Source organism: Zalophus californianus, chromosome 1, assembly GCF_009762305.2.
Source record: "Zalophus californianus isolate mZalCal1 chromosome 1, mZalCal1.pri.v2, whole genome shotgun sequence".
Lineage (NCBI taxonomy): Eukaryota > Metazoa > Chordata > Mammalia > Carnivora > Otariidae > Zalophus > Zalophus californianus.
Window position 1 is genome coordinate 135,654,543 of NC_045595.1, and position 20,283 is coordinate 135,674,825.

Here is a 20,283-nt window from a genome sequence, read left to right on the forward strand (position 1 = left end):
ATATCCTCACGCTGGTAAAACCCACTGGAAGAGTCCACGGTTGATGGTCTTCCAGAGTGACTTCTTCAGCCAGGGACAAGGTACTGGGAGAGGTAGAGTGGGAAGGCTTTCTCATAAGTCTGGGGTAGAGTCAGTGAATATTCCACGTGCTTCAAGATGCCAGGCCTGGGAAGGACCAAGGTCAGTGAAATATAGTTCTTGCTGTCAACACATTTCCAAGTGAATAGTGACTGAACTGGTGGATTTAATAGCCAAACCTCCCAGAGACTGATGAGTAGTTCCTTAAGTATTCAAGTGTATGACAAGAATTTGGAGCAGTTTTTTGTTTTGTCCAAGTGTTCTAGTGAGGTAAAATTTTTAGAGTCCGTTCGCAGTCTTGCCACTCATGTCAGGAATGTAGATGACTGCACTCACTCAGGATTTTTATTGAATCGTTGGCAGGGAGAGGAGGGAACTCGGGGGCGGTATTTTTAAGGGGAAAAGCCTCACAGAGCCACAGTTTCCATAACAACAGGAAAAGCTGGCTGCAGTGTCTTGGCTGACTGGCCCCTCGTGAACAAAAAGGGATAGCCCTTGATGGAGGTATGCTGCCTCCTTCCCTATTTTCTTAGTAGGACTTAGATCCAAATGTGACTTCCATGCCTCTACTCATTTAAACGAAAAAAAAAGAAGAAGAAGAAGAAAACCAAGGGCAGGATGTAGTCTTTGTTTTTGCAGAGACAGGGTGGAAGATCCCCACAGGCCAGGTGCCTTTTTATGCTGACATGAAGTAGCTGGGGTGCAGTTACCTTCAGACAGCTGAAAGATCTGGAAGGAAACATAGGCATTCTTTGCAGTTCAGAGGACAGAACTGGTGCTGGTGGGTAGCTGCTGGTGGATGGAGATGCCAGCTTAGGTAGGAGAATTTTCTGATAGTGGGACAGGTTGCCTTGTGAGATTGCACATTATCTGTTACCGGAGGTGTTTGATCCTTGCAGGATGTTTACTGCCACTCAGAGCTGTTGCAGAGCTTTTCCTGCAGTGGGGGAGAGGTGGGCTGGTCAATTTTTAGATCCCTTGCTATGTTAGGATTTTATGAGTCTGCAGTTGTATTAAACCCAAATGACATGTCCATTGATGTGTACTGGATGATTTCAATTAGACCCTAACATCTAGCCTGAACGAGTAGAGTCTATTAAAACAAAAACAAAAACAAAAACAAATTTGGACTTAGGGAAGGAGAGACTTCATTCAAAAGAATAATTGCAGAAAGAGGAGGGGGCTTTTGCTATGAGGAGAATGTTCCAACCTTAAGATCCACAAGGGTGTCAAAAAATCAGGCAGGGGCACCTGGCTGGCTCAGTTAAGTAGAGCATGTGAGTCTTGATCTTGAGGTTGTGAGTTTGAGCCCTACCCCACACTGGGCGTAGAGGTTACTTAAAAGAAAAAAAAAAAGCAGAAAGGAATTTTTTTGCTGCGGCCAGTAAACGGGTAGAAAGAACCAGATGTGGGGGAGTAGGTGATAGATAGTTGATTAGAGATGTCTTTCATGTGGTCAGCTGGTTCTCGGAAGGGATCATTAAGGATTGTAAGCTGGCTCAGGTTGAGGGTGGATCAAGGGCTTGGGGGAAGGAGAGAAGCTTAACTAAAGTTTGGTCATCAGTTAACAAGCATTTTGTTCCATTGAATCAGGACAAACAGTTCTGCTCATCTTTTAAGAGGCCAAGAGTGGAAATTTGATGGGCCGGTGCCTAGCTTTGTCATAGATGAACCTGGTGGCGTGGTGGATTTTGTCTCAGACTTATGGGGAAGGGTGGTCTTTGCAGTAAGCTGTTTCCCACAATAGGGTATGGGGATTTCCTTAACTACAGCTATTCTTCAGGAACTCAGGGCTCGGGTGAAGTATAACATGGTCATGGGTCTGACTGCACTGCCATGTTCTTTCCTTACTCCTCATGGCCAGGGCCTTTCTGAAACCTGCTTACTAGTCCTCCTATAGAGGAAGAGAGTGTTAGCTGGAAACAGTTACAGAGGAGGACAGTGGTGACCACTTGCTTGTGGTATTCACTCTTGCTGATGATTGGGTGTATCCTCTGGCCTAAAGAGTGGGACTAGCTGAGCGTTTCGAAGTATCTCAGAGTTCTTACCCAATGTACAAATCTACTCCTCGCCAATTTCTTTTGTATTAATTGAATATTTTCTAATGTAGCATTTGGATTTCTTTATTGATATTTTAAATTAATGAACTTTTTTTTTTTTGAGAGGGAGCGCAAGCAAGGGGCAAAGGGAGAGGGAGAGAGAATCTTAAGCAGGCTCCATGCTCAGCACAAAGCCTGACGCAGGGCTCGATCTCATGGCCCTGAGACCATGACCTGAGCTGAAATCAAGAGTCGGATGCTAAACCGACTAAGCCACCCAGGCGCCCCATTAATGGACTATTTTTTTTAAGCAGTTTTAGGATTATAGAAAAAGTGATCAGAAGGTACAGTTCCCATACATTTCCCCCTCCATTTTCCCCTGTTATTAACATCTTGCATTCCTGTGGTACATTTATTACAACTGATAAGCTAACATAGATACATTATTATTAATGTAATTCCATAGTTTACAATAGAGGTCACATCTTGTGTTGTACATTCTGTGGGTTCTGACAAATGTATAATGAAATGTCGGCACCATTACAATATCATGCAGAATAGTTACACTACCCCAAAAATCCCATGCTTCATTTATTCATCCTTCCCTCCCACCTCCCAAACTTCTGGCGTCTGCTAATCTTTTTACTGTCTCCATAGTTTTGCCTTTTCCAGAATGTCGTGTAATCAGACAGTATGTAGCCTTTGCAGATTGGTTTCTCTTACTCAGTGATACCCATTTAAGGTTCCTCCATGTCTTCTTGTGGCTTGATAGCTCATTTCTTTTTAACTTTGAATAATATGCCATTGTCTGGATATACCAGTTTGTTGTTCATCCATTCACCTACTAAAGGACATCTTGGTTGCTTCCAGGTTTCAGTAGTTGTCAATAAAGCTACTATAAACATCCATGTGCGGGTTTTTGTGTGGACATGTTTTCGGCTCATTTGGGTAAATACCAAGGAGCAACTGCTGGATTGTATGGTAAGAACGTTCAGTTTTCTGAGAAGCTGCCAAACTATCTTCCAGAGTGGCTGTACTATTTTTGCATTCCCACACAGTGAATGTGAGTCCCTATTGTCCTACATCCTTGTCAGCATTTGGTGTTGTCTATTTTTGGATTTTAGCCATTCCAGTAGTGATGTCTTGAATGACATTCGATGTTGAGTATTTTTTCATAAGCTTATTTTACCATCTGTATATCTTCTTGGGTGAGGTCTTTAAATGTCTTTGAGGGTTTTTTTTTTTCTGGTTTTTGTTTTTTGTTTTGGTGGTGCTCTAGGGTTTACCCTATACATCTTAACTTTTCTGATTCAGCTTCTGATTTAAACTAGCTTAATTCAAGTTGTACATAGAAGTGTTACTCCTATTTAGCTCTATTATTTTTTCCCACATTTTGTGATAACTCTTCTACATGGTATATCTGTTAATGTTACAAACCCAACAATACATTGTGATAATTATTGCTTTACTGTCTTAGCCACGTTCTTAGCCCCAGTAAAGCTTTGTCCCTACCCATTTAAATATATTGCATTTCTGCATGTTATAGGCCAACATTACATTATATACATATTATTATATAGTTGCCTTCCAGTTCTTTTTACCATTCTTTTTTTGGTTTCTCTTATGTGGATTTGAATTGCTTTCCACTAATGACTGTGAACAGTGACTAATGAACTTATATTAGTATTTTTTTTATAAGGTGGGTCTGTTAGCAACAACTTCTCTCCATTTTTGTTTACTTGGAAAGTGTTTCTTTCATCTTCATTTTTGAAAGATAGCTTTGTTGGATATAAGATTACTGATTGACAGGTTTTTTTCTTGGAACACTTTGAATATACTATCCTGTTGTCTTCTGCCCTATCTTGTTTCTGCCTAGAATTTAGTTACTAATCTTACTGGGGTTCCCTTATAAGTGGTCGTTTTTCTCTTGCTGCTTTTCAAGATTTTCTCCAAGTCTTTAACTTGTAGCATTTTTACCGTGAGATATTTGTGGATCTCTTGGCCTTTGTCCTGCTTGGAGTTTGTTGATCTTCCTGGATGGGTAGGTTACTGCTTTTCTTTTCTTTTCTTTTTTTTATTAAAGATTGTATTTATCCATTTGAGAGAGAGAACACGAGCAGGGGTGGGGAGGGCGAGGGAGGAGCAGAGGAAGAAGCAGACTCTCCGCTGAGCCAGGAGCCCGATGCGGGGCTCAATCCCGGGAGTGCAGGATCATGACCTGAGCCAAAGGCAGACGTTTAACCAACTGAGCCACCCAGGTGCCCTAGGTTACTGCTTTTCAATAAATTTGTGACTCTTCAGCCACAATTTCCTCAAATATTTTGTTTTCTCCATTCTCTCTCCTCTCATTTTCTTACTCCCATTATGTATTTGTTGTGGTACTGATGGTGTCCTGTGTTTCTCTGTTCAGTTTTCTTCACTCTTTTTCCCCCCTAATCTTCAGCTTGCATACTCTATTGATTTATCTTCCAGTTCATTATTTCTTCTGCCAGTTCAGATCTTTTGAGCCTCTCTCCTGAATTTATTTTAGTTATTATACTTTAAACTCTAGAATTTCCTTACTATACTTTTTTGTAATTTCTCTTTATTGATATTCCTTTTTTTTAAGATTTTATTTATTTGAAGAGCGAGAGAGAGCATGCACCTGTGCACACAAGCAGCGGGGGGAAGGGCAAAGGGAAAGGGAGAAGCAGGCTCCCCGCTGAGCAGGGAGCCAGCAGGCATGGGGCTCAATCCCATGACCCTGGGATCACAACCCGAGCTGAAGACAGACGCCCAACCTAGTGAGCCACCCACGTGCACCTCTTTATTGATATTCTGTATTGGGGGTGCAACATTGCCATCATACCTTCCTTTACTTTTAAAAATCACACTTTCCTACATTTCATCCATTTCCTGTGTGTGTGTTTGTGTGTTTTTTTTTTTAATTGTTGTTTGTTTTGGGCGTTTTTTTGGTTCTGTAAGTATATTTATCATGACTGATTTTAGTGTCTTTCTGTTACATCTAACATCTGGTTACTCTCTAAGGCAGGTTGTGTTATCTGCTTTTCTTCCCCAGTATGTGATCACACTTTCCTATTTCTTTATATGCCTTGTACTTTTTGGTTAGAAACTAGATATCTTAGGTAACGTAGCAACTCTGTGCATTGATCCCCCACTCCTGGAGTTATTCTTATTTGCTCCACTCTACTCTACTCCAGGCTGCTGCAGCCTAAGCTGTTATTATTATTTTTAGTGACTGGTCGGGTTATTTTAATGAAGTCTATCCCCCTACCCATCCCCAAGTGTTAAGCCTCTGATATTGCTCTTTGGGAGATACAGCCTTGGGTTTGCCCACAGACAGCTAGATGGCAGTGGTATTGGTAAAGCCTCTCTCTTTTTCCTTGGCCAAACCAGCTGTTAAACTCTACTGATTGCTCTGTTGTTTTCAGCAATGCCCTGGGTGCATAAATTGCTCTACATACCGATTCGGTGAAATTGTGACTCCTTTGAAAGGATAGTTTCTGAGGTCTGTTTTCAATATTTGTTTTGACCTCCTTATTGGGGGCACCCCCCACCGCCAGCTATCATTTCCTCCGTTCTCTTCTACAGAGTAGTGGCCTGGTGCAGGTTGTGTCTACATTAAATGCATGACTCTCCTCCCAGTTGCCTTTCACCACAGTCTTCACTGTTCCTAAGACTACTCTTAGGTTCAAACTTCTCCACACTCAGTTGCAAATGAAGTCAGTTCCTTTGAGAAGAGATTAGGACCTGTTGTACTGCCTGCTTCTCCCCCAAGGAATAATCTCTGAACCAGAGCTCTGTATAACGGCAAGCTTCTCTCTGAATGACACGCCCACTTAGGACTTGAATGCTTGTTGGAAGAGGGCACAGCCTGAGGTCCTCTTGGCCTTTCCTGTGATGGAACCACTGCCTCACAAACTGGAGCAGGGGTGATCAGAGAGCCAGTTTTTTGTAGTGGACAGTACCCAGGATGAAGCCTGTATTCCATGGGTGGCGTCAGGGTGGAAGAAGGGAGCCCCCACCACTTCTTGACTGTGCTTGCCTAGGACTTAGCCTCAGCAGCAGGTAGCTGGAGGCAAGAGGAGAAATGCTGAAGTCCTGCTTCTACTGAAAAGAAAGCCCTCCAACTAGGAGCTTGGGAGAGAAGGAGCTTGGGAGAGAAGGAGCTTGGTGTTCTTGGCGGTAGCAGTCTGGGGTGGAGTCTCCCTCACTAGGCTGGGTGGGAGGAGGGAGCAGTCTTGGTTCAGAAACCACATACTCGCCTTTCTTACTGATTCTACATTGATTTTTTAAAAGAGTTATTTCTTGGGCGCCTGGGTGGCTCAGTCGTTAAGTGTCTGCCTTCGGCTCAGGTCATGATCCCAGGGTCCTGGGATCGAGCCCCACATCGGGCTCTCTGCTCGGAGGGGAGCCTGCTTCTCCCTCTCCCACTTCCCCTGCTTGTGCTCTCTCTCTCGCTGTCTCTCTCTGTCAAATAAATAAATAAAATCTTAAAAAAAAAAAAAAGTTATTTCTTCATTTGCTATTTGCCCTTAGGACAATTTCCGAGGTCTATAAAGGGTTGGTTTTAGGGGTGTGTGTGTGTGTGTGTCTCTATATCTGTCTGTAGAGATATATATAGCTTCAGTGGTGAAAAGGTCATCAGAGCATCCGTGCTGTCATGCTAGTAGGCGTCCATCTCTCTCCTCATCCATTTCTAACAAGCAGTGTCCTACCTCTTAGTGAAAACCCTCTCCTGAGGCAAGACGTTCCATCTTCGAGAGTTAGTCCTTATTCTGGCTGACAGATACCTGTTGATCCTGGCCCTTCCTCTGGAAGCCATTAGAAAGATACCTCATTCCTTTTTTATATAGCAGCCTTCCCAGTGCTTTCTGTAGGTGAAGTCCTGAGTCCCCAGGCCTAGTCTTCTCCTGTGCAGGCAGAACATTCACAGTTCTGTTCCTCACTCACTTCTCCCCCTCATACCCTACCTCTTCTGTTCCCACCGTGCTACTTTAGGGCAGGTCAGCTTAGAGCAGAACAAGATCATCCCTTTCCTCATTCTAGGTTCTCTAAATGAAACCAAAGGCACATTAGATTTTTAGCAGCCATTCTGCACGGTTGACTCAATGAACATGTTGATAGCAAGCTCCTGATTCTGTTCCCACACACCACTGACCCCATCCTGTGTAACTGCTGTTGGTTTCTAGAGCCAAGTGCAAGACTTGTATTGTTTCAGATTACCTCTTTGGGAATCAAGTTTTTTCATTCCATGCATTGGCCTCTTTTATCTTTATCCAGCTAACTAATAAAATATTTGTATAAAGCAGAGCCAGGGGTAGAGCCCCACAGAGACCTAGATAGCATTACTTATTAGTCACCAGGTTCTGTTAATTGAGAGTTAATGGGTGTGATTTTTCTGCTTCAAATAGGACACCCCTTCATGAACAGTTGACGTAGTTTTCAGAGTGGAGTTAGATCATAGGAGTCTCTCACAGTGGGGCTGTGTGTGGGGCCATGTCAGAGCCAGTGGTTGCTCTGTATTCCATCGTGGTGCCCTCTCAGTATATGCAGGTGAACTCCCTTACCAAAAGAAGTAATGTCCCCATGGCTACCATCTCCTTGGAGTTTTGGACCCTGCTGAAGTTCAGAGTATTGCTCAGGTTAGAAATGGGCCTTTCCCTTCCAACAGAGTTTCCTGACAAAGCTCTTAGGCATTTCCTACAATATGTGGCAGGGGTCTTTTTTTCTCTTCAGTAGGTATGACAGAGCAGCTAACAGCCCATTATTTTTCATTAAAACAACTCAGTAGGCCGTTCTTAATTGCACTCTGCTGAATGATCACCTATTTGTAAAGGTCATAGAATCCAAACAGCAGAGCTTTGCAAGGTTTGAGCTGCTCTAATGTATGTGTTGTTCTCGAGAGGCTGATCTCCTGTTACTGCAGAGTAGAGCTTTCTGTCTGGACTACTTTCCCAAATCAGTTCACGTGCCATCCCTGAAAGCTCACGCTCCTTTCGTAGTATCAGAACATGGGGTTGAGTCTGTTCAAGAAACAGTGAGAAGTCTTTGGTAAAGTAGAAGGAAAGGAAAAGATGAAGATGAAATGCAAACTGGTGCTGAGTGCAGTCTGTTCTCTCAGACAAAAGCCACTGCCGTGGGTCTCTTGTGTTTTGTTTTCTGTACATATCCTAGGGGCATTCTAGTTGTGATTTACATTTGGTTCTTCTCTTGTGCCATAAATAAGTTATAGCTCCCTGTTTTGTTTTGTTTTTAAAGATTTTATTTATTTGACAGCGAGAGAGGGAACACAAGCAGGGGGAGTGGGAGAGGGAGAAGCAGGCTCTCCGCTGAGCAGGGAGCCCGATGCGGGGCTCGATCCCAGGACCCCGGGATCATGACCTGAGCCGAAGGCAGACGCTTAACGACTGAGCCACCCAGGCGCCCCGTAGCTCCCTGTTTTGTGTGAAATATCTACTAGTGGTAGATATTACTCCAGATACAGCATATTCTTAAAAGGAGAGACTCCTCGGGGCGCCTGGGGTGGCTCAGTCGTTAAGCGTCTGCCTTCGGCTCAGGTCATGATCCCGGGGTCCTGGGATCGAGCCCCGCATCGGGCTCCCTGCTCAGCGGAGAGCCTGCTTTTCCCTCTCCCACTCCCCCTGCTTGTGTTCCCTCTCTCACTGTGTCTCTCTGTGTCAAATAAAAAAAAAAAAAAGAGAGACTCCTCTCTACATGGTTAAGTCACGTAACTTTTTCATTTATTGACTAAGTCAGTTAAGACTACCTTTTTATGGTACTAATTGGGGCAGTCCATATCTGTCTCTAGCAACTTCACAGCAATAGAAGAGAAAATAAAATTATACAGAAATATCTCTGCAATCATTGGAAAGAAGAAATTCTCTAATTCCAGTGTCCTCTCTGCATTTCACTTAGCTCCGAGAAGCCCTCTGTGCTTCGTGTTTACCTCAACAGTGTTGTCATTCCCCAGTCAGTGTGTACCTCCACTGTTCCAAAAGTCTTCACCAACTCCATGGTCTCTGTCTTCTGGGGCTCCAGTTCATGCTCCACCTCTTCTTATGCTTGGAAAACTTAAGTGGAGCCCTGTCACTAACAAAGTGAAGTCTGAATTGGTTTAGATTGACAGTGTGGGCTTTGCATGCATCACCAGCCCGCACTTCATCTTCATCTTCTTTCCTTCCTTCGTTAGTCGATGGAAATTTCTCATTTCCTAAACATAGCCAATCCCATGTTCATATATCTGCTTTTGTGATGCCTTGTTTGTAGCCTCCAGTTCAAATTTTGCTTTAATTCATTCAAAAAATATGTATTGGGCTCTTACTATGTGGCAGGCATGGGTCTAAGTGCAGGGCTTTGTAGGGAACAAAACCAGTCTCTGCCTTCACAGAACCCCCATTCTGGTGGCAGGGTTAGATATTAGACAAATGAAGATATGGTAACTCAGTTTTTTGTTTTTTGTTTTAAGATTTTTTTTTTTATGTTTTTGGCTCAGTAGGTTGAGTTTTCTTTTTTAAGATTTTATTTATTTATTTGAGAGAGAGAATGAGATAGAGAGCATGAGATGGGGGAGGGTCAGAGGGAGAAGCAGACTCCCCGCTGAGCAGGGAGCCCAATGTGGGACTCAATCCTGAGACTCCAGGATCATGACCTGAGCCGAAGGCAGTCGCTTAACCAACTGAGCCACCCAGGCGCCCTTATTTATTTTAAAGAGAGTGAGCATGCAGGTCAGGGGAGGGGCAGAGGGAGAGGGAAAGAATCTCCGGCAGACTCCCTGCTGAGCTCAGAGCCTGACATGGAGCTCTGTCTCATGACCCTGAGATCATGACCTGAGCTGAAATCAGGAGCCAGACACTTAACCAACTGAGCCACCCAGGTGCCCCCAGTATTTCAGATTTTGATAAGGCTATGGAAGAAAAGCATTATGAGGGAGATAAAAAGGGAGATTGCTGTTTTCTACAGAGTGATAATGGAAGGTTGACTTCCATTGTTCCAAGTCAGAAATACTTGGTAAGGACCACAGTGGTTGCCGTGCAACTCGCTGATGAGAGCATACACAGGCCTGTGTGCAGTGAGTAATATTTTCTGTCTAAAAAAGTGAAGGTGCAGTCCATGGGAACATGAGGGGAACGAGCATTCTAGGCAGAAGGAACAGCGAATGCAGAGGTCTTGAAGCAGGAGAATGCCCCCAGGAATAATGAGGCCCCTGCACATGGGCATGCATCTTGTAGGTGTGGTGGTGAGCACTCTTGGAGGTTCCCTTCATCCTTGTGTTCTAGGTCACTGAGGAGCTAGAAGTCCGTGGAGTCTGTGGACAATATGGAGGGGGTGAGAAATGTTGGAGGTTTGAAGAGAGGGGTGAAGAAGATAGGAAATAAACACATGGCAGAGTGGCAAGAGTGAGTAGACTAGGAAGTCTCAGGGAGGCTGCTTGCTGTTCGTAACCGTGAATTTAAATGTCTTTGAGGGGCACCTGGGTGGCCCTTTAAGTCATTAAGCTTCTGCTTTCTGCTCAGGTCATGATCCCAGGGTCCTGGGATCAAGCCCCGCATCGGGCTCCCTGCTCAGCGGGAAGCCTGCTTCTCCCTCTCCCACTCCCCCTGCTTGTGTTCCCTCTCTCGCTGTCTCTCTCTCTGTCAAATAAATAAATAAGTCTTTTAAATGAATGAATGAATGATGAATGAATGAATGAATGAATGTCTTTTGAGCCGATCACCTCTTACTCTGAATTCTTGTGAGCAATTCTTGCCCATTCTTCATTTGGCACTTGGCATACAGTACCTTCTGTTATTGTTTCTTGGTGTCTGGCCTAACTTTCTAACTTGTCATTTGTTGTTTTTCTTAAATGTGTTACATCTCCCCTGGTTCCTCAGCTGCTTTGAGGCAGCTTTCAAGACACACACAGAAAAGGACAAAAGTGAATTACTGAGGGTGTCAGAGAAAAATGAAAATATATCTGATTCGAATTCAGCAATAGCTTAAAGCATTTGGGGAGGAGGAATCTTGAATAAAACCACCTTGAAATCTCCACTTCCTAAAACAGGATAGTTTAGTGAAACTGGAAAGTATGTAAATCATTACTGTAACGGCCCAGTGAAACCCACGTGTGCATTGCCTCAGTTTTTGTTGCTCACATTCACTCTGGTTTCCAGGAAGAAAGTTTTATGTGTACCCAGGATATTGACTCCTTACAGTTTACACGGCCAAGTCAGAAATACTTGGTAAGGACCACAGTGGTTGCCGTGCAACTCGCCGATGAGAGCGTACACAGGCCTGTGTGCGGTGAGTAAATGCCCGCGCCCTTCACTCCCAGGCCTGGTGGTCCTGGGCAGGCATCGCGGGACCCAGCAACCTGCCTTACCTGTATTCTCCTCTCTTACTTCTTCCCTCTCTTCTTTGGGGTTATTTGACCATTTTTTTAATACTGATTTTGATTCTTCTGTTGCTTTTATAGCTAAATCTCTCTGTTTTGTTTTGTTTTGTTTTAGTGGTAGCTGTAGGGATTACAGAATACATCTTTACCTTATCACAGTCTAATCAGAGTTAATATTTTACTACCTAACACAAACTGTAGGAACCTTGCAGTGCTATAGGCTCATTTACTAACCTCTCATCATCTAGTTCTTTTTATAGTTTCCGTTTTTCTACTGGGGTTCCCTCGTGTATTTATTTATTAGGTCCATCCTTTAAATCTTTAAACATATTTATAAAATAGATATTTTAAATTCCTTGTCTGCTAACCCAGTATCTCTCTGCCGTCTCTTAGTCTGTTTTTATCAGTTGCTTTCCTGGTTATAAATCCTGTTTTCCTACTCCACTTATCTGGAGACTTTTGATTGTGTGGTAGGCATTATGGACACTGTGTTGTTGAGCATCTGGATTTTATTGACTACCTTTAGAGACTTCTGAGTTTTGTTTGGCCGGTTACTGTTAAGTCAGTTACATATTTTTGAGGCTTATTTTTAAGCTCTGTTCGGGCAGGTCTAGGATACCCTGCTCCTAATACGTAGCTTTCTGATAATCTCATTGGATACCCAGGGTGTTTATCAAGGTCTTTGCACTCTAGCTCGTTAGTATTCCCATGTCTTCCAGCACTTTGCAACCTCTAGAAACTCCATTTAACTCACAGCTCTGTTCTCTGCCAGACTTCTGGAGTCTTGCCCACATATGTGCAGCTGAGTATTAGGCCACAAACTTAAGGGGACTCCTGTATAGATTTCCAGCTAAGCTTCCTCCTCTTCAGATTTACCCACTGCCCAGCCCCAAATGCCTATCTCTGATTCCTCAGTTCAGCAGCACTGCCATGCTCTACTTGGACTCTCATCCAGAAAGTGTCTCCAGATAGAATTCCAGGGAAATCATGGGGCTCTGAATGTTTCCCTTCTGCCAAGGATTACAGTCCCATTCTGCCTTTTGTCCAAAGTTAGAAAACAACAGTTATATATATTTTAGCTGGTTTTATGTTATTATGGGAGAGCTGGTCTAATTCAGTACCATTACTTTCTAATGGCAAGATTTGGAAGTCTCTGTAGTTTGGGGGGAGTTTTTTAAAGTACAGTAAACAATAGCTTAATTATAACTTTCATTCACTTTCCATATTATCACTTCACTTCCCGCCCTCTACCTTCCAACAGCCATGTTTTTTTTTGTTTGTTTGTTTGCTTGGTTGGTTTTTTTTTAAAGATTTTATTTATTTATATGACAGAGAGAGACATAGCGAGAGAGGGAACACAAGCAAGGGGGAGTGGCAGAGGGAGAAGCAGGCTTCCTGCTGAGCAGGGAGCCCGCCTGGGATCATGACCTGAGCCAAAGGCAGACGCTTAACGACTGAGCCACCCAGGCGGCACCCCCAACACCCATGTTCTACGGAGAGAAATGGTTCAAAAGCTTTTCTGTCTTTTGGACAGTGAATTGACATCTCAGATAACCAGAGTACAGCCACAAGGCTGTACTTGTTCTCTTTTTCTTTTGATTTGTCGTTACATTGTTAACTTGTATTGGGTTTTGCTAATTTCAGGGTTAAGCTTGCTTTTCCATTTGATTCTGTATTCCTGTTGTTATCAGGTAATCATTTTGAGGTCTGTGTAGTTAAGATGGGCAGGAATACTAGAACTGAAAATGTTTCAGCAGTCATGGCCCTGAGAGAAAATCATTAAGGACCCTGCCTTCTCAGAAGAGCTCTTTGTCATAATTGCTAGCCCACAGTGGCATCCATCAAGATAATTGTTCGACTTTATTCTTAAGTAGGCAACAGTTAGATAATCAAAGGGTAGTAAGCCTTAATTACATATATGAAATGAATGCTTTCCCTGTTTTTATTTTTTTTAATAAGGTCACTGATAAGACACAGGAGGATTTCTGACTAGCAATAGAAAAAATGCCACCCCACTAAGAAGCTTTCTTTGTAACTCCATTTCCCATAAAAATAAATCTTACCAGATTTTTTTTAGATCTTCCTTTCCTGACAAAAAGGAAAGACCATAATATACCACAATGCAGGAGCCTAAGTTTGCACAGGACAGTTCCCTCAGGAAGGAAGGAGGTAGGGGTCCCAGCCCAGTTGTCATCCATTTTATTTCCCAGGACTACCATTTTTTATTTCTGTTTCTAATGCTGCAGAACACTGGAGGCAGCAACATCCATCAGTTATTTTTTAATGTGTTTGAGAATTTGAGTCAATGACCAACCTTTTGTAATAATAATAATAATCCCGTCAAGATAATAGGGAGGTTTTAATGCATTTGACCAAGAACGGTATTTTTTAAAGTTTAAATTACATTTTACAGTTGCCTAAAAGTTTTTAAAAGTCCCATTTTTTTAGGCATAATGAGATTATTAGCTTTGCCACCACAGGTCTTCCCCAGATTGTTGCCTTTCAAAGCGGGTTAGGCAAGGAGTAGCCAAGCATGGACAGGTGAATATACAGGTATCAGAGACTTCAAACCCATCTGGGGACAATTATTTTTGTGAGGGAGCAAAATGGGTAGACAAGCCAAACAAAAATTACTGTGTACCTCTACTTAATGACACAGTATGGCACTAACATTATGGATGGTCCCACCAAGGATCCTGCTGGGGTCCTCAGACACATGCACTCCTGGCACCCAGAGCAGCTCAGATGGCCCATGGGAAGTCCATAATACCTTATACACCCATAGCACCTTACGTTTGTCTATACAACAGAAAAAATACCTACATAGCCTACTTCATGAAGCTCTTCTGAGGTAACTGGAGTGGCCTCTGGCTTTATTCTAGTTAATTTTTTTTTTTAAGATTTTATTTATTTATTTGACAGCACAAGTAGGCAGAGCAGCAGAGAGAGAAGGGGGGGGAGCAGGCTCCCGCTGAGCAGGGAGCCCGACGCGGGGCTCGATCCCAGGACCCCGGGATCATGACCTGAGCCGAAGGCAGCTGCTTCACCAACTGAGCCACCCAGGTGCCCCATTCTAGTTACTTTCATGTTTAATGCACGCGTTAGCCAAATGTATGCATTAGCCTTTATTGTCTCTAATTGACACATGAGAAAACTGACCTATTAGATAGTCTAATCCTATAGCCCACTATCCCACGTTGGTGACAACTAACTAACATCAAGGATATCAGCCCAACTAATTAGTGTCAGAGCCAAGTTCAGAATTTCTTCTGTGATGGCAGAAAATAGTCATGAGCACCTAGTGTATGCACAAACCTGTCTTCACAGTGTTGTGGGTGAGGTCTCTCACTGAAGAACTTAGCTTTAGTTCTTTTTTTTCCCCCAGTAGAGTTAACATACAGTGTTGTGTTAGTTTCAGGTGTACAATATAGTGATTCAGCAATTCTGCACATTACTGAGTGCTCATCATAAGTGTACTCTTTAATCCACTTTAACTTTTTCACCATCCCCACCCTCCCCCCACCTCCCCTCTGGTAACCATCAGTTCTCTGTATTTAAGAGTTTGGCTTTTTGTCTCTTTTTGTTGTTGTTCATTTGTTTTGTTTCTTAAATTTTGCATATGAATGAAATCATACAGTATTTGTTCTTCTCTGACTTACTTCACTTAGTATTATACCCTCTAGATCCATCCATGTTGTAAATGGCAAGATTTCACTTTTATGGCTAAATGATATTCCATTGTGTGTATATACAGACACGCGCGCGCGCACACACACACACACACACACACACACACATCTTCTTTATCCATTCATCTATAAATAGACATTTGGGTTGCTTCCATAATTTGACTGTTGTAAGTAATACTGTGGTAAACATAGGGGTGCATATATCTTTTTGAATTAGTGTTTTCATATTCTTTGGGTAAATACCCAGTAGTGGGATTACTAATTCATATGGTAGTTCTGTTTTTAAGTTTTTGAGGAACCTCCATGGCTCCACAGTGGCTGTACCAATTTGCATTCCCACCCACAGTACAGTAGGGTTCCTTTTTGTCTACATCCTCGCCAACACTTGTTTCTTGAGTTTTTGATTTTAGCCTTCTAACAGGTGTGAAGTGATACCTCATTGAGATGTTGATTTACATTTCCCTGATGATGAGTGATGCTGAGCTTCTTTTTGTGTCTGTTGGTCATGTGTATGTCTTCTTGGTAGAAATATCTATCCATGCCTTCTGCCCATTTTTTAACTGAATTATTTGGGTTTTGGGTGTTGAGTTGTATAAATTCTTCATATATTCTGGATACTAACCCTTTATCAGATATGTCATTTGCAGAAATCTTCTCCCATTCCGTAAGTTGCCTTTTAGTTTTATTGTTTCCTTTGCTATGCAGAAGTTTTTTTATTTTGATGTAGTCCCAATAGTTTATTTTTGCTTTTGTTTCCCTTCCCTGAGGAGACATACCTAGAAAAATGTTGCTACAGCCAGTGTCAGAGAAATTACTGCCTGGGCTGTCTTCTAGGATTTTTATGGCTTCAGGTCTCACATTTAGGTCTGTAATTCATGTTGAGTTTATTTTTGTGTGTGGTGTAAGACAGTGGTCTAGTTTCATTCTTTTGCATGTTGCTGTCCAGTTTTCCTAACACCAGTTTGTTGAAGACACTGTATTTTTTCCTGTTGCATATTCTTGCCTCCTTTGAAGGTTAACGGACCATGTAATCATGGGTTTATTTCTGTGCTCTGTTCTGTTCCCCTGATCCATGTATTTGTTTTTGTGCCAGTACCATACTGTTTAATGTCTACAGCTTTGTAGTCTCTCTTGAAATCTGGGATTGTGATACCTCCAGTTTTGCCCTCCTTGTTTAAGATGGCTTTGGCTGTTGGGGTCTTTTGTGGTTCCGTATTTGTTCTAGGAACTTAGCTTTAGTCCTTAACATTGTCAGCTCTCACTGGGCTTCTTCAGCTCAGTCCTCCAAAATGTATTTTTAAGCACGACACTAATCACTGTAGCTCATTTCATCAACTCTTCTCTCTCCGGAGTCTTTTATTAAGACTTCATGGGCCTGGGCGCCTGGGTGGCTCAGATGGTTAAGCATCTTGCCTTCGGCTCAGGTCATGATCCCAGCGTCCTGGGATCGAGTCCCGCATCGGGCTCCCTGTTCCTTGGGAGGCTACTTCTCCCTCTGCTTCTCTCTCTCTCCCCCACTGTCTCTCATGAGTAAATAAATAAAATCTTAAAAAAAAAAAAAAGACTTCATGGGCCTGATAGGATGAGTTTCTTTAACTAGAAAGTAGAATCATGAAAGAGCTCAGAAAGATTGGAGGCCACCCATGTTTCAGGAGCCTGGCACAGGCACCTTGACCCCCAGCTAGACCTCCTCTGCTCCTGACACAACCTCCTGTGTCCCTGAAGAGTGACTTTCTGTCAGGCTTCTTCCACACTGATGCCAGGAGCAAGGCAAGTGAAAGAAACCTCTGGAACTAGACTGCTCCAATTCAGTCTGGCTTGCCCACCACCCAGAGTGACTTAGTTGCTCTAGCTGGGAAATAAGGATGACGGAAGTACGGCCCTCACAGGGTTTTTGTGACAGTTAGGTGAGCTAATGCACGCACAGCGCCCGGAACAGGGTGGTTGCTTGCTCAGTAACTGGGCCGCCGCGGGAGCGGTGGTGGTTACTCCCTTCACATCTTAGCCCACTTAATCCAGCATGTTCTTCCTGCTGCCGTGAAGTCACTATGTTCTTTTTCATCGTGGTACTGAAGGCCTTGGGTTGAGGGGTATTTTCTAGTCAGACACTCGTCCTCTCCACCTCCCACCTCGGGCTGCCCGCTCGGGAGCCGTCGCTACTGCGCCGGGTGAAATCTCCGTGACAGATGTTCTGCCGGGTGTTTCCCTCCTCTCTCCAGGCAGCCTAGCAACATCCCTGCTTATTTTGTCCCATCGTTGCCCGATTCGTCATTGACTGTGACCTACTGAGAGAGTGGAGGCATTCGGAGATGGGGATGAGGGAGAGGTCGGGGTCCGGTCTGGAGCAAAGTGTGTGTGGAGGGGAGTTTGAGTACCGGGGTTTCTGTTTGCAGACACGAAGCAGATGTGGCCTCCCTCTTACCTCTGAAGCCAGGGTTTCATTTTAGGCAAAACACGAAGGACCTCTAGTTTGAAACAGCTTAGGTAGTGGCAGAAGTCTATCCGAGGCCTGTAACGGAAAGATTTTAAAAGTGAGGCCAACAGCAGGAAGGGAGAAAAGTGGGAAAATGCGGTTCTCCCTCCACTCATCCCGCTCCGCCTTCAGCTCCAGCCCCGCCGGCAAGTTACAAAAAGGCCAGTAGAAGGTTCCTGGAATGCAGGAAAGACAAGTAATTATGTTGCAGAATTTTATGAAGTGTGTGTCCCCTGTCTCTGGCAAACTAGGCTTGGCCTGCTCGTGTGGGAAGACCAGTGGGAAAAGAAATGTGGGGGTTTTGATTTTGGGACCTTAGTAGAGATTCCGTGACTGCCCTCTCTCCACGGGTGGTGTGGGAGCCTTCGGATCCAGGATCCCTAACATTATCATTATCATCATGCCTGTTCGTAGGACTCCCGCCCTCGGGGCGGCGGCGGATCCCGGTGGCTTTCCTATCTCGAAGCTTGACGGGCTTGTTGAGTCCTTGGTTCCTGAAAGCCCTGGGCGCTTTCCTTCCTTCCAGCGGCTGTAATGACAGCTCGCCTTTGCACCCCGTGTGAGTGTCGAGCTTTGAAATGTGCTGGCGCAGCACATTAGCCCCACGTCCCTCTCCCCGGGGCTCTCCTCCTTTTCGGCGGCTTTGCTTGAACGCGGAGCACTGTGGGTCGCTTCCAGGGCCGCCGCTGTTTCTCCCTCTGATGTTCAGCCACAGTTTAACTTTCAGCTTTTATCACTAGACTTCATTACATGGGAAGAAGAAAATGTGCTCTGTCAGATAGCATCGAATGTGTTTTCCCCTCTCTTCCAATTGGAAAATCCTTCGTAATCAGTTCTCGGCAGGTGGGTTAGAGGGTCTGGGGACACTAGGCGGGGTGCTTCGTGTTTATGCATTTGCCCCACTGAGATTCCGCTCAGATCTGGTTGCTCCCGCTTTGGTGTTGTGCCTGTTGCTGATTTGGCAAATCCCTTTCTCTGTACAGCATCTTAGAGCGACTCTTCTTTCTCGTCAGGGCTATCGTGGGCCTTCCTGGGCTTCGTGACGGGATCTCTAGTGCCTGTAGTTGGTTGCCTTAGTTTGCATAGGATTACGCCATAAAAGCCATGAGTAACTTCAGTAAATGTTACTTTCTTACTTGAAATCTTCATGCCCTCAAATGCCTGTTACCTCCTGGGAGCCTTTCCTGAGTGGTAGAGAGCGGCCGGTGGTGGCACTGCCTTTCGCGAGATCAGAGGGTAGACCTGGGGGAGCGTCGTGACCCGCCCAGGTGACGCGGGGAGCTGTGACAGGATGAGAGCTCCGGGTTCCTGAGTCCCAGCCCCCCACTGTTCTCTCTTCCAGGGCACTTCTCTTGGGAGTATAGATCGCTGCCGTGTACTGAACACCCGGTAGACGCCAGGCCCACACGTGATCTCCAATCCTCACAATTCTGTAGAGTTTACAGAGAAAGACAGAGACTGAGAGAAGCTAAATAAGCGGGCCAGAGGCATTGAGCCAGTTGTTGCAGAATCCAGATGGAGCCCAGGGCTGTCAGAGCATGAGCCCTGTGTTCTTCCTGTGTCTAGGGGGCTTGTGAAAGCTCCGGGGAACTTGTAGCAAGGAGAAAATCTGCTTGCTTGCCCTGCCGGTCCCTTCCTCCATCTGATAGCAGATGAGTCGTTCCCCCGTGCTCTGTGCCGAGCACGGCGCTGGGTGCCAGGAAGCAAGAGACAAGAGGCCCTGTTCTTTTCTTTTTCTTTTTTCTTTTTTTTTTTTTACTTATTTATTTATTAGAGAGACAGTGAGAGAGGGAACACAGGGGGAATGGGAGAGGGAGAAGCAGGCTTCCCGCAGAGCGGGGAGCCCGATGCGGGGCTCGAGCCCAGGACCCTGGGATCATGACCTGAGCCAGAGGCAGACACTTAACGACTGAGCCACCCAAGTGCCCCTAGAGTGAGATTCTTTTAAGATAGTGTTATAGACCATGATGTCCTGGACCAGTAGTTGGAAACTATCGATCAAAGTTGTGTATATTTGGAGAGGATTGATGGTCCCTTAACATTTAGTGAAAGGGTCTCCTAAACTTAAATCTGATCAGTTATAGTCTGTTAAATTTGGGCTGTGTTTTTACTGCAGTTCAACCAACTGTATCTTGCTCAAAATCTAGCTTACTGCCTTTCCTTCCTTTCTCTTTGTTTTACATAAGAGAAGGAACTTTAAAGCCAATAACCATAATTGCTGTTCTTTAGTAGTTTTTATACAGTTTTTTTTGTTTGTTTCAACTAAAGAAATAGCAAAGAGGGTGATGGTGACAGTAGTTGAGGCCTCAGGACTGGCAGCATACTGTTGTTTAGGATAAGCTTTGTTTTTTTAAGATTTTACTTATTTGAGAGAAAGAGTGAGAGAGACAGAGCACGAGTGGGCGGATGGGTGGAGCGGCAGAGGGAGAGGGAGAAGCAGGCCCCCCGCCGAGCAGGGAGCCCGATGCGGGGCTCGATCCCAGGACCCTGGGACCATGACCTGAGCCGAAGGCAGACACTTAACAACCGAGCCACCCAGGAGCCCCAAGGCCCTGTGTTCTTAAGGCTCCCCCCCACTCCCCGTTCTCTCTCTCTCTCTCTCTGCAGCATCCCTTCCGTTGCCACGTTTGC

General features: G+C 44.4%; 1 protein-coding gene across 7 annotated transcripts in view; it reads left to right on the plus strand.

The window, feature by feature from the left end:
- VPS8 (VPS8 subunit of CORVET complex) overlaps positions 1-20,283 on the plus strand; it is a 254,754-nt gene that overhangs the window by 225,859 nt on the left and 8,612 nt on the right. Inside the window, exon 47 of one of the 7 annotated variants that reach the window (XM_027584606.1) lies at positions 11,270-11,399. The exons of the other annotated variants lie outside the window; for them this stretch is intronic. Within the exon in view, the coding sequence (XP_027440407.1) occupies positions 11,270-11,399 (130 nt within the window). The remainder of the gene's footprint in view (positions 1-11,269; positions 11,400-20,283) is intronic. 7 annotated transcript variants of the gene reach the window in all.